The 13,843-nt window shown below is 44.5% G+C and overlaps 1 protein-coding gene across 1 annotated transcript in view; it reads left to right on the forward strand.

The window, feature by feature from the left end:
• SEC16B (SEC16 homolog B, endoplasmic reticulum export factor) overlaps window positions 1-13,843 on the forward strand; it is a 40,410-nt gene that overhangs the window by 9,526 nt on the left and 17,041 nt on the right. Inside the window, exons 8-12 of the mRNA XM_032318907.1 lie at window positions 16-77; window positions 1,579-1,714; window positions 2,168-2,398; window positions 7,701-7,798; window positions 9,628-9,709. Of these exons, the coding sequence (XP_032174798.1) occupies window positions 16-77; window positions 1,579-1,714; window positions 2,168-2,398; window positions 7,701-7,798; window positions 9,628-9,709 (609 nt within the window). The remainder of the gene's footprint in view (window positions 1-15; window positions 78-1,578; window positions 1,715-2,167; window positions 2,399-7,700; window positions 7,799-9,627; window positions 9,710-13,843) is intronic.

Raw genomic sequence — 13,843 nt, forward strand, 5'->3', positions numbered from 1 at the left:
GATTTTTCGATCCAGGTTATTCTTAATTACTCTGAGGAACAAGAAGAGCTGAGGACTTTCTCAGGACCTCTGATCAGGTAAATATCTTAAAAGCTGCCAGGGGAGGGCTTTGAACCTATCAAATCTGCCTGCCCAGCTCAGCATTTAGGGGATTTGTTCTTGGCTTCCTTGAAAGAAAATGTCTGTCCCCCATGGAGTAGAATATTCTGTGCCACAAGATAGAAATGAATGTAGCCTGAGCCATTTTGACAAGCAATTTGATAGTTGAAGGGCAGAGAGAAGAATTAGGATTAAAAATCTGAAAACAGTTCTGTTTTGGAGGAGCTATATGGTAGGAGGTTTTACCATTCTGAGTCCTTAATAGGTACTGGTAGAAAAGTGGAGCACAGCCTGGGAAATCCTAGTGGTTCAGAGTGGGAAAAAAATTCTTGCCTTTTTCTGGAGGGAGAAATAGCCTGGTGCCGGTTGAGTTTCTGGACAGCGTGCAAGTCTGCCCTCTGCAGGATTGAGCTAGAACTGCTTCTGAGTTCCTACTCCTGTTTCTGGTCAATATTTAGGACACTCTGCTGTGAAGAGAGTCCTGGCAGGAGTCTGAGGACCCCGCTCCTGGGTCCCTGAATCCTACTAACTAGAGGTCCCATGGCAGACACGTCAGTTAGTCCTCTCTGAGTTTTAGTTTGCTGTTTGGGAAATGACGGAACACCGCTGTGTCAGCTTTAAGTGTAAGGAAGTCCTGTCTATGTCATCACTACCATATAAACTTATTCTTAACCTGAAGCTTCTGCTGCCAAGAAAAGCCCATACTTTTTTTTTTTTTCAAGAGTTTGCTCATTCACTTGAGAAAGCGAGAGAGAGAGGGGGAGCACAAGCCAGGCTGGGGTTCTGGCGAGAGGCAGAGGGAGAAGCAGACTCCCCACTGAGCAGGGAGCCCAAAGCAGGGCTTGAGCCCAGGACCTTGAGATCATGACCTAAGACGAAGGCTGACGCTTAACCCGTTGAGCTTTCTTGGGTGCCCCAAGCGCATAGTATTTTGACAGGTCCTTCAAGTAAAAGTGAGCGTTGAGTCTACTTCTTGAGCACAGGTTGTGGGGTAGAGCACTGCGCTGGTTGTGGGAGCCTAGGGGGCTGGTCCCAATGTGATTGATTTTATTGAATGACCTTGACCAAACAATATTGCCCATTTATTGATTACTTAGTATACGATAAAAAATTTGCTAATTCCTTTTGTATGGAAGTAGTTTTTTTTCTCATTATCCCTATTTTCAGGGAAAAGGCAGAGTTTCAGACAGGATAAGAACCTTGTATAAGCTGAGAAATGGCAGGCTGGATTTAAATGCAGGGTTGTCTGACTCCAAAGTGTGCTCTCTTGCCTGCTGTCCCATGCTGTCCCTGGGCCTCAGTTTGTTCATCTGTGAAATGGAGAGAATCTCTGTGGAGCGGCCCCCCAGCCCTGGGTTATGAGGCTTCTCTCTCAGTGCCCCCGCTCTGCTGGCATCCTCACAATGCAGCGGGAAGCTTGTGGTCCTGGGCGGAGACAGAGTCTGCCTCTCACTCTTTTCTCCCTGAATCTCTCCATAGGGAAGATGTACACAAGGTAGACATCATGACATTTTGCCAGCAGAAAGCAGCTCAGAGCCTAAAATCTGAGACACAGAGGAGCAGAGACTCGGCTCTACTGTGGCAATTGTTGGTTCTCCTTTGCCGGCAGAACGGGGTAAAGTCTGATCGCCCTGAGCGGTGGGCAGGTGCGGGCTGGATTACAGTGGAAATCTCTCTGGGATAGAGATGACTTTTTGCATGATTGTGAAACATAATATTAAAGAAGCGATGAATGGGGCTAAGGGAAAAAATTGCTCAGATGTCCACCCCGTTGGCTAACGATAATCTTTTCCCTGCCCTCCTCCATGGGCCTGGGGTCATCATACAGTTCTTGGGTTATACCTGTAAGAGTGTGCATAGTTCTGGTAGGGTCTGTGGCTCCCGCCAGGCAGAAAATACCTGAGAGTGTATGAGAGTGAAGCTGAAGGTTGAAATACAACCATCCAAGAAAGGAGAGTCTCGTGTTTGCTTGGACACCTCCTCATGGAGAAAGCAGGGGCTCTGGTGCTGGGGCTGCAAACATGAGGACAATAGGATTCTCCCTCAGGATGACCCTCTTACCTTGCAGTCCATGGTGGGGTCCGACATTGCGGAGCTGCTGATGCAAGACTGCAAGAAGCTGGAGAAGTACAAGAGGCAGCCGCCGGTGGCCAACCTCATCAGCCTGACCGATGAGGACTGGCCGGTGCTGAGCTCAGGGACCCCAAACCTGCTCACTGGGGAGATTCCCCCCAGCATGGAGACACCTGCACAGATCGTAGAGAAATTCACTAAACTGCTCTACTATGGAAGGAAGAAGGCAAGTGTGCTGCACCCTCCATGCTGCACCCACTCCCAGTTAGATGAGTGATAGATACTCTTTTATAGCACTTAAGACATTCAGAAGGCACAAAGAAAAAACTGTATAGTCTTATCACTAAGAGAAAGCACCTGTTGGGACACCTGGGGGCTCAGTTGGTTAAGCATCTGACTTCAGCTCAGGTCATGATCCCAGGGTCCTGGGATCGAGCCCCGAGTCGAGTCCCTCATTGGGCTCCATGCTCACTAGAGAGTCTGCTTGTCCCTCTGTCCCTCCTCCCACTCCTGCTCTCCCTGTCTCTCAAATAAATAAATAAATTTTTAAAAAAGATTTTATTTATTTATTTGACAGAGAGAGAAAGCACACAAGCAGGGGGAGCAGCAGAGGGAGAAAGAGAAGCAGGCTCTCCGCTTAAAAAAAAAAAAAGATAACATCTGTTAACATCTTTATATATTTACTTCTAGCATTTTTCTATGCATGCATAGGAAAAATAAAATTAAATTACATATACAATTTTTTCACATAAGATTATATGGTGTAATACTCCCATGGCATTTTTATGGTATAATACTCCCATGGTACATTTTTAAAATGTACCATTTAAAAAATGGACCCTGTTCCACTATATGAATATATAGTGTTTTATTTATCTAATTCACTGTTTGAATATATAAGCTACCTACAGTGCTGTCGCCTATTATAAATTACACAATTTGAATGTCTTATTCTATAAATCTTTGGCTCATCTTCTTACTTTTTCAAGGATAAATTCCTAGAATGGAATTATGGGTTAAAGTATGTGCACTTCTGTATTTATTTATTTATTTACTGCACTTTTAGAAGGTTCTTCACATCTACCCTAAATTAGTTTCCAGAAAGTTTGTTTACAAATGATGTCCCCACTAGCTATATCTACTGTGTGCCTACCAATATTGAGTACTTTATTTATTTATTCATTCATTTGTTTTAAAGATTTTGTTTATTTATTTGATACAGAGAGAGAGAGAGCACCAGCAGGGAGAGCAGCAGAGGGAGACGGAGAAGGAGGCTTCCTGCCGAGCAGGGAGCCTGATGCGGGACTCGATCCCAGGACACTGGGATCATGACCCAAGCCAAAGGCAGAGGTTTAACCATCTGAGCCAGTCAGGTGCCCTCCAATAATGAATACTTTAATTCAACAGATGAAGTGATGTTTTGATATGTAAATTAGGCAATTTTAATCTTTGTATTATTTATTCAAAAATTTTTAACCAAGGTATTTGACAAAATTGTAGGATATTTAAAGTGTATGTGATGGTTTGATATACAAATATCACAAATACATTGTGAAAGGATCCTTTCTATGAGTTAATTAATAATATTCGTCACCACATATTTACCTATTTTTTAATTTACTTTCTTATTTTTTTGCCTCATTTAATTTTGAAATTGAACTCACATTTTACAAAAATCTTTTTTAAAAAAGATTTATTTATTGGTCAGAGAAAGAAAGAGACAGACAGTGAGAGAGGGAACACAAGCAGCGGGAGTGGGAGAGGGAGAAGCAGGCTTCCCGCTGAACAAGGAGTCTTAATCCCAGGACCCTGGGATCATGACCTGATCCGAAGGCAGACACTTAACCGACTGAGCCACCTGTCCCTCACATTTTACAAAAGTGTTAAAGGAAATGTAAATAATGGAATGTATGATTGAAATCTACTTGAACCAATAGGATTCAAAACTCAAGGATAACAGGGGATATAGTGGAGAAAATAATCCTCCCATCCTCTTGGCCGCAGAAATGCTGTCTTGAAATATCCAAAGGTATTTTTTGCATATATAATTATTTTCTCCATTTTTAATAGCTTACTGTTCACCATTTCTTCTTCCTCCTCCTCTTCTACTTCTTCTTCTTCTTCTTCTTCTTCTTCTTCTTCTTCTTCTTTTAAGATTTTAAGTAATCTCTACACCCAACATGGGGTTCAAATTCACAACCCCAAGTTCAAGAATTGAAAGCTCTATAGCCAGGCACCCTGTAACTACCATTTCTTCACCCTTTTTCCATTCAACAAAATATCTTGGTAAACACTCTATATTGGGATTGGCAATAATATTCTGTAAAAGGACAGTGTGTGTGTGTGTGTGTGTGTGTGTGTGTGTGTGTGTGTATAAAATTTTATTGATTTAAATAATCTCTACACCCAATGTGGTGCTCGAACTCATGATCCTGAGTTCAAGAGTCAGATCATCTTTGAACAGGTGCCCCAGACAATAAATGTATGAGGTTTTTCAGACCAGTTGCTCCTGCTCAATTCTGCTATTGTCAAGTAAAAGCAGCCACAGTCAATATGTAAATGAATGAGTGTGGCCGTGTTTTATGTATGGACATAGAAATTGGAATTATATATAATTTTCACGTATAATGAAGTATTACTCGTTTTTAAATTTTTTCCTCAATCATTTAAAAATGTGAAAAGTTATCCCTAGTTTGTGGGCTATACCAAAATAGACAGTGGGCTGAATTTGGCCTCCATGCCACATTTTCCTGACTCCTGCTCCTTTTAACCTACAAATACCATCTTCATTATTTTTTATGGCTGCATATATTTCTAAAGATAAATTATAATTAATTTAACTAAACCCTGATAGATTGACATGTAGGTGATTTAACAGTCTTTTGCTGTTACAAATAATGCTGCAGTAACAACGAAAGTCATTTTGCCATGTGGGAGGATATATATATGATTTCTAGAATAGTTCCCGAAAATGGAAGTGTTGAGTCAAAGGGTATATGGCTTGAAATTTTGAGAAATAGTGACAAATTGCCTTTTTAGAGGTTGTACCAATTAACAGCAATACGTAAGTGCCCGTTTCCCCACTCTCACCAACTCAGTGTGTTTCTAAGCTTTTAATATCTACCAATCTGAGAGGTGAAAAATGTATATTAAGTCAGTGTAGTTATTTTCATTTCTCTTATCATAAGTGAAGTCTAATATCTTTAAGTCTGTGAACTTTTTGTCATGGAATTTCTGCATTTTTTTTTTTTAAGATTTTACTTATTTATTTGAGGGAGAATGAGTGAGAGAGAGCATGAGAGAGGATAAGGTCAGAGCGAGAAGCCGACTCCTCAAGGAGCTGGGAGCCTGATGCGGGACTCGATCCTGGAAGTCCAGGATCATGACCTGAGCCGAAGGCAGTTGCTCAACCAACTGAGCCACCCAGGCGCCTGAATTTCTGCATTTTTCTGATGGATTTTTTATTTCCATTTATTGATTTGTAGGAGCCCTTTATTTTTTTAGGACTTTCTGTACACAATTACTTTTTTGGGGTGATATTTAGAAAGGCTTTCCTACTTCAAAATTAAGTTATGAAAATAAAGTTCAAGTACTTTTGTGACTTTACCTTTACATTTGAATTTTTAATCTCTGTTTATTTGTGTATGAGGCTATATTTTATTTATTTTTAAAAGATTTTATTATTTATTTGAGAGAGAGCACAAGTGGGAGAAGGGGCAGAGAGAGAGGAAGAGGGACAAGCAGACTCCCCACTGAGGGAAGAGTCAGATGTGGGGCTTGATCCCAGAACCTTGAGATCATGGCTTGAGTTGAACTCAGGCACTTAACCCACTGAACCATCCAGGTGCTCCAAAGATGTTAAGTGAGCACAAGGCATGATACTCAGTGAAAATCAGTGGGATCATATACCTGCCATCCCCTGTTCATTATATAGTAGGGACCTGCAATTTCACCAGGGATATATTTATTCAGTAAATATTTATTAAGCAGTCACTACTTCTAAGGCATTGAAACCAGTGGGGGGGTACAGAGATAGATCTGTAATAATCTCTTTCCTTAAGAAAGATTAAGTAATGACTGTAATAATAACAATAACAAAAGTGAATATTTTAAAAATGTTTTCTATGTACCAACACTTATTTAACATGTTACATGCATTGCCTCATTTATCTTCATAGAAACCCTGTAGGTTAGGTTCTATTCTTGTTTTATGTACTTGCAAATGAGAAAAGTTACTGAGTCATAGAGCCAGCGTTTAGATCTAGACAGCCTGATGTCTGACCTTGGACTTCTAACCATCCACCACACCACCTGTCATACCTGGACCCAAAGGTGAGCAGGGGATAGGAGGATTATTTGGGAGTTCAGAATGGCTCATGAGGAGCTAGAGTCCCAGATATCTTTTATATCTTTATGAATATTTGACTGGTGTCTCCTCTCTGACACTGTGTGAGATTAATATCCTCAGTATAATTTCTCAATTTCTTCACTTACTCTTTGATGCAAGTTTTTGAGCAAAGTGGTGATTCCCAACCAATTGCTAGTAATTCCCTTTAAAAAATACTGTTGTGAAATAGTTAAACATATGAAAAGAGTAACTCAAGGTCATTTTTCCCTGTCGTAGATGTGAGACTGAATTTCCCAATGGTGGTGGTTTAAATTTGCCCTCTCTCTTCAAAGGAGATAGTGTGGGAGATGTTGGGATTTGCACCTGGAGCTCGAGTTACCTCATTAGTGACTTCCTGTCCAAAAATCACATTATTTTTGAGTACTAAGGAAATGATTAATACCAGTCAAAACCTCAAGTAGAAATTAAGCTCTTACTAAATAATTCTGAAAATTGAATGAAAAGATGTGTGTGAGCGTGTCTTTGTGTGTGTTAAAATTTACAGCTTCTAACCGATCTCCCCAGGTTATCCACGGAGCAGTTCAAGGACTCAGCCTGAGCATCTTTCTTCCAGGCAGCCTGATGGGGAAAGCGCAGGGAGGCTTGGTCAAGGGGCTTCTAGGAGCAGGTGTGGAAGCGGCACACATCACTTCTATTCCCATTCCCAGCCTGGAACTCAGCCACTTCTAGGTGCAAGGGAGGCAGGAAATTCAGTGCAGGAAGGGGAGCACGGGTTTTGGTGGGGAACCAGCAGTCTCCACCACGGCTGCAAAAAACAAACGGTTCCTCTAACGTGTCCTCACAAATAGCAACTTGCTCCCTGTATTTTGAGGCTCAGTCCTTGTGGTGAGGTGCTTAGGTTCCTAAAACATTGCGTGATGTCTGCTTAAGAGATAAGGCTAACTGGAAACTGTGTCTGAGGGGCAGCTAATAGCCTAATGGGTTTGAGAAAGTGAAGGCTTGGGAAGGGACATCTTAGAAATACGTGCCAGTTAGAGCTCCTTTGTTGCCCTTGCAGATGAGGCTCTGAGTCTTCCCAGGAACCCAGCCAATATGGCTCAGGTACCCAAACGCCATCCCGTGTTGTGGGTAGAGGAAGGTAAGAAGGGCCGCATTGAAAGCAATGTGTGCTTGTCTTCAGGAAGCCTTGGAGTGGGCCATGAAGAACCACCTGTGGGGCCACGCTTTGTTCCTGTCCAGCAAGATGGACCCAAGGACCTACAGCTGGGTCATGAGCGGGTGAGTGAGCTGGACACTGGCCAAGGAGACCAATGGAGCAGAGAAACCTCCCCCCACAATGGGTGGGGTGGGGGGGTGAGAAAAGCAGAATGCCCTGGGAAGCCCCCCACACACTAAGCATCTTTCCAATTTCTCTTCTCTGACCCGGATGTAGGAAATGGCTTCTATAGATTCTTATAACCTAGACCTGGACACATTCTTTCTACCTGCTTGATAAATAAACATTTTAGTAATATTTCTCAGGGTGTGTTCCAAGAATTACGTAGGTTTCTACAATCTGGTAGTTCTATTTGGGAGGAGCTATTTTAGATAGTTCCATCAATGAGGGTATAGGGAGCCAATTATGGTTAACTGACAGGTGCTTAGACCCAAGAGTTAGGAGCTGCCTACTGCTTAGTCTTGCAGTGGGGAATGTGGGCGCTGAGAGGAAGGTTGGGATATGGGGGAGCAGTAGGAACAGTAGGATCATGTTATACGACTGGGGATTGGATGCCATAGTCTTCATCTAGGGCAGGGGGAGATGACAAGATCCAAGGGCTGTGTTTAGTCAAAGCTCATGCCAGCACACTGAGACAAAGAAGAATGCCCAAACCAGGACAAGATAAGATGGGAGGCTGACTACATGGCCAGGAGTTTGGAGTAAGTGGGAGTTAGTGGAGGAGCTGCGTGTCAGGGTGCTGGAGAAGGAAGGGTTTCTGAGTAAGCCCCTCGGGCTGCAGCCAGATCCGTGGGAGGGCAGGGACAGACGTGTGGCGGGGGTGGGGAGGGCTGGGGACCCCCTCCCCTAAGGGGCAGGCTTGGATCCGTTCCCTCAAAATGTTCCTCTTCCTGTGTTGGTAGAAGCTGTGAAACTGTGAACCTTACAGCTTAAGTCAAGTTTAAATTGGCCATAAATTGGCTGTTAGGCCGTTGGCTGAGAAGATCGCACCTGCCTTCACGGCTGTCACACTGCCCTCTCCATCCGCGGATTGGCTTTTCCACCCTAACCCTCAGTCCCGGCAGGGACCAGGTACGCCTCTGCGCACTTGGTTGTGCGCAGGGCGGGTAAGGAGCCCTGGAGTTTTCCTATAATAGGTGCTCCGAGCTCGTGTTCTGAGGGATGATTCTCCTTTGGGTTTTGGAAATGAACATCCCACAACCCCACGTTACAGCATACATCTCTGCTACAGATTTTTGCCTTGGGCCATTGATTTTTGATGGGACCCAGTGAATTGTGAAGAATATCTCTTACTGAGTATGCTTAAAACTCCGATCGGCTATAGAGCTTATTATATCCTTGTTAAGCATATCCCACGGTTTGTCATCAGCAGGATCGTTTCTGGTCCCTGTTCTACGCCTCTTTGGTTACTGGAAATGGCTATTTAGTGCTTGTGCATGAAAGAAGTCAGCCCGCAGTGCTGGGAGCGGGGCACGAGGGGGCCGCTTCCAGGGAGGGGGAATCGAGGGGGCCCAGTGGGTGGAGGGGCCCACGGAGAGCAGGTTTGGGTTGACTGCTGGGGCTCCCCAGGCACCCGTGAAACGTGGGGGGCATTCTTTCCATGACAAAGAAAACCTAGAGAAATGGTTACTCAAGAGTTAGGGGGTCGGGCCAAAGTGTAGGATGTGTCCCCCAACAGGGTGTTCTGTGTGGGGCGTGGGGCAGAAAGAAGATCCTGCCAAGCCCCCCAAAAGTAGGAGTGGCGGAAGCACAGCTGAGCGGCCAAGAGAAATTCATGTCCCAAAAGAAGCTGCTGAAATCAAATAGAAAAATAGGGGAGCTGTTGCCCCGCTGGCAATGGGTAAGAGGCTCTCTTGTCGTGGTTGTCCCTAACGGTCGCCTCTCTCTGCAGCTTCACCAGCACGCTGGCCGCCAACGACCCACTGCAGACCCTCTTCCAGTTCATGTCCGGGAGGATCCCACAAGCAGCCACGGTACTCCTTGCGATGGGACTCCTCAGTACCCCAAGCATCGTAGGGGCTTAGGGGGTGGGGACAGCTCCGGAACGGAGGTGATGACTTTAATGATTTTTATTTTTAATTTTGGGGGGGAAAGACAGAGGGAGAGGGAGGAAGGGGTGGGGAGGGAGAGAGAAAAATCTCAGGCAGACTCCCGGCTGATCACAGAGCCTGACTTGGGACTCAATCCCACAACCCTGAGATCACGGCCTGACCCAAATGGAGAATCAGACTCTCAACCCACTGAGCCACCCGGGTGCCCCAAGAGGACTGACTTCAAAGACTAAACATAAATAATAATTGTGTGTTAATCACCTACTGTGCGCTTGGCCCTGTGCTGAGCACTTGGCTTCATATTATCTCAATACACAGAGGTAGGAATTATTATTATTATTTTTTAAGATTTTATTTATTTATTTGACAGACAGAGATTACAAGTAGGCAGAGAAGAGGGCAGAGAGAGAGTGGAGGAAGCAGGCTCCCTGCTGAGCAGAGAGCCCAACGTGGGGCTCCATCCCAGGAACCCTGAGACCATGACCAGAGCTGAAGGCAAGGGCTTAACCCACTGAGCCACCCAGGCACCCCAGAGGCAGGAATTATTGTCCCCGTTTTGCAGATGTGGAAACTGAGATGCAAAGATATAAAATGACCCGCGATCACAGAGCTTGGAGAAATGGAGCCAGGATTGGCTCAGATCTGTCTGATCCAAAGACCTTGCCCCTTTCCCACAGCACAGCCGCCTGCATTGTGTGCATGGATAGCGAGAGAGCACACTGTTCCCAGGCTCCCCACCACGAGGCTGCCCTTCTTTCCCTCTGCTGCACACTGAGCCTGCAAGGCTGGATATATTCCATCTCACACATTGTCTAGAGTTGGATAGAACTCAGGAGAAGTCCGAGGCCAGCTTGATGTTTTCCCCATTAAGAGAGACTTGATCTTTTTGCCCCAGAGTATCCTTCTTTATCCTTGAAGTCAGTAACTTTACTGGGATCTATCTTGATGTTGACTGGCTGGGTTAGTTTCTTTTTTTTTTTCTTTTCTTGGTACACAGCATGCTTTTTTTTTTTTTTTTTCTTTTTTAAGATTTTTATTTATTTACTTGGCACAGAGAAAGAGATGCAAGAAAGGGAATACAAGCAGGGGGAGTGGGAGAAGGAGAAGCAGGCTTCTTGCTGAGCAGGGAGCCCACTGCAAGGCATGATCCCAGGACCCTGGGGATCATGACCTGAGCTGAAGGCAGATGCTTAACGACTGAGCCACCCAGTGCCCCCGCAGCATGCTCTCTTAATATCTGGGTTTATATTTTGCAGTTCAGGAAAGTTTTCTTGAATTATATTCTTCAATATTAGTTTTGTTCCGTTACTTTGGTTTTCTTTCAGGAATTCCACGTATGCATAATTTTGTATATATATATAAATATATACATATACACATGCAGATTATATGTATATCATTTTCTCTTTAATTAAAACAGTTTTTTGTTTTCTTCCTTCCCTCCTTCCTCCTCCTCCTCCTCCCCCTCCTCCTCTTGCTCCTCCTCCTCCTCCCCCTCCTCCTCCTCCTCCCCCTCCTCCTCCTCCTCCCCCTCCTCCTCCTCCTCCCCCTCCTCCTCCCCCTCCTCCTCTTCCTCCTCCTCCTCCTCCTCCGTCCCTCCCTCCTCTCATTTCCATCCTGTGTGTCCCTTACTGTGCTCTCATCACTGTCTCTTCATTTTTGTGCTCTTGGCATTTTTGTCTTGATTTCTTTGATTTTTCTTCCAGTTCTTCCCTGAGCTCTGAAGGTCGTATTTACCTCCTCCTCTTGTCTGCTGTCTCTTTCTCGAGTTCTTATAACTTAGCTTTAGGCCCTTGCTTCATAAGAAATTGTTTCATTATTTTACTTAGATTTTACTTAAATTTTATTTAAGTTCAGGATGAAATGTTTGCTGACACCTCTTTGTTCCATTGTAACATTTTTCCATTTTCCAAAAATAGTTGGAAAGTAGAAGGTCTTTCTACCTTCCATCTATTTTTTCATGTTACTTCCCTCCTTTTATCTTTATAGTGAATTTTACAGATTCCGTGTTTGATCCTTGACAGGAGTCAAGTCTTCCCTGGGCCAACTGTTTAGGATAGGTGTGTGCTGGGGAGGGGCCAGTGCCACACTGCAGGCCTACTGGCCTTTCCTGCATATCTGGAGTGTTCTGGAGTATCTGTGCAGCCTTGGCTTCTCCCCAGCCAGCGGAGGTGGCTGTGGGATCCTGCCCTTCTGGAGTTCTCTTTCTGCTTCCTCCTGAACTCTTCTCTGTTCACTCTCTACTACTTTTGGCAGCTTTTTCTTGTATTCCAAGGTGTGGGTTTTTGCTGACACCAAAGTTTTCATGAAAACGGACTTCACACTTTGCTTTTTTGTTCTTCTTCTTCTTCTTCTTCTTTTTTTTTTTTTAAAGATTTTATTTATTTATTTGACAGACAGAGATCACAAGTAGGCAGAGAGGCAGGCAGAGAGAGAGGAGGAAGCAGGTTCCCTGCTGAGCAGAGCGCCCTATGCAGGGCTCGATCCCAGGACCCCAGGATCATGGCCTGAGCTGAAGGCAGAGGCCTTAACCTACTGAACCACCCAGGTGCCCCTTTTTTGTTCTTCTTATTGCTTGGGGACAAGTCCTGGAAAAGGAAAGGGAAACGATGACTTTCCTGCCCCATTGTTAAGCCCACTGGCTTATGGGAACATGGATTGCTCACGGGTCTGCGGAACAGCTGTGTGCTGCTGTGAAATTGCATCATGTTGTAAAGCAGGAAATGATGTCATCAGCGTACAGTCCATTGGGTCTCCCTGCGATGGGAGAGTTAGCTAAATGCTCCCTGCTTTTAGGTGAGAAAACCGAGAAGCCAGGGGTGATGTGCCAATGTGGATTTTGATCATAGTGTTTGAGCGTTTCTTCGCATCGTGGCATCCAGTAAAAGGCTAGTCTTTAGTTACTTGGAATGAATGGGAAAAACATGGCAACCAGAAAACCTAGATGAGGGCTTCTACAACAGGCTTAACCAGAGTCTGCTCCTTCCTGCTCTGTGAACTTGGCCTTCTTACCTAATCTCAGAATGTCAGGCTTTCCTCTTTGTGGGCATTTTGATGCCTCACCAATAGAGTTATTGTGAAAATTACAGGACAGAGAATATCGGAACCCATATCAACGGCCATGCTTGACCCATTGAAGTTAGTTAGGTGTTCGCTCTCTCTTCAGTGCTCTTTCTCTCCACAGATCGGCTTTACAGTGAGTTTTTTTTTTTTTTTTTTTTAAATCACCTGGGGAAGAGACAGGAGAATGACTTCTAAGTGTTTGTTCTTTTCAACAAGGATTTTTCTTTTGCTTGTTCCTTTCATTCCAGCAAGAAAAGCCTGGCTGATGTGGAGATAATAATAGGACCCAATGCCTGTGATTGCTCACAGGAGAAATGCCCAGCACTGGGTATGGTCCACCGGCAGGGTGCAGTGAGTGAGGGCTGCCACTCCTGTGATTTGTCTTCGTCTCCCGCATTCACACCGCATCCCCCCATAAACAAAGAGTAACCATAAAATGCACTTGGATAAAGCATCTTTTGTTCCTTGGGATAATTACAAAGACCAAATAATTGTGAATTTTTCTAACCTCCAAATCTGAGCTGTTACTAGTGTCCATCTTCCACTCGACCTGCTCTGTGTAACAGACTGGGAGATGGACTGGTCTGAAAATCACCTCTTTCCTTTTGCTGGGCTTCCGTCTGTGTGTGTGTGTGTGTGTGTGTGTGTATTTGTACTATGTGTCATTTATAATGAGCAAACGAAGGGCAAAGCATTATGCTATGTGCTTGACCTGGCTATCTTATTTTCTTATCAGCACTACCCGGTTAGGTAGAAATGATGATCTCCACTCAAGAGATGAGGAAAAAAGGTTTTGAGAAACTTGCTCAAGGTCACAAAGTGAGTAGGAAGCAGCCTGTGTGACTCAGACGGTTGAGCTGTGGATGGTTGATTTTGGATCAGGTCCTGATCTCAGGATTGTGAGATGGAGCCCTGTGTGGGGCTCTGCGGTCAGCAAGGTATCTGCTTGGAATTCTCTCTCTCTCCCTCTCTCCTTTTCCCTCTGCCCACCCC

This window comes from Mustela erminea, chromosome 17 (genome assembly GCF_009829155.1).
Source record: "Mustela erminea isolate mMusErm1 chromosome 17, mMusErm1.Pri, whole genome shotgun sequence".
Lineage (NCBI taxonomy): Eukaryota > Metazoa > Chordata > Mammalia > Carnivora > Mustelidae > Mustela > Mustela erminea.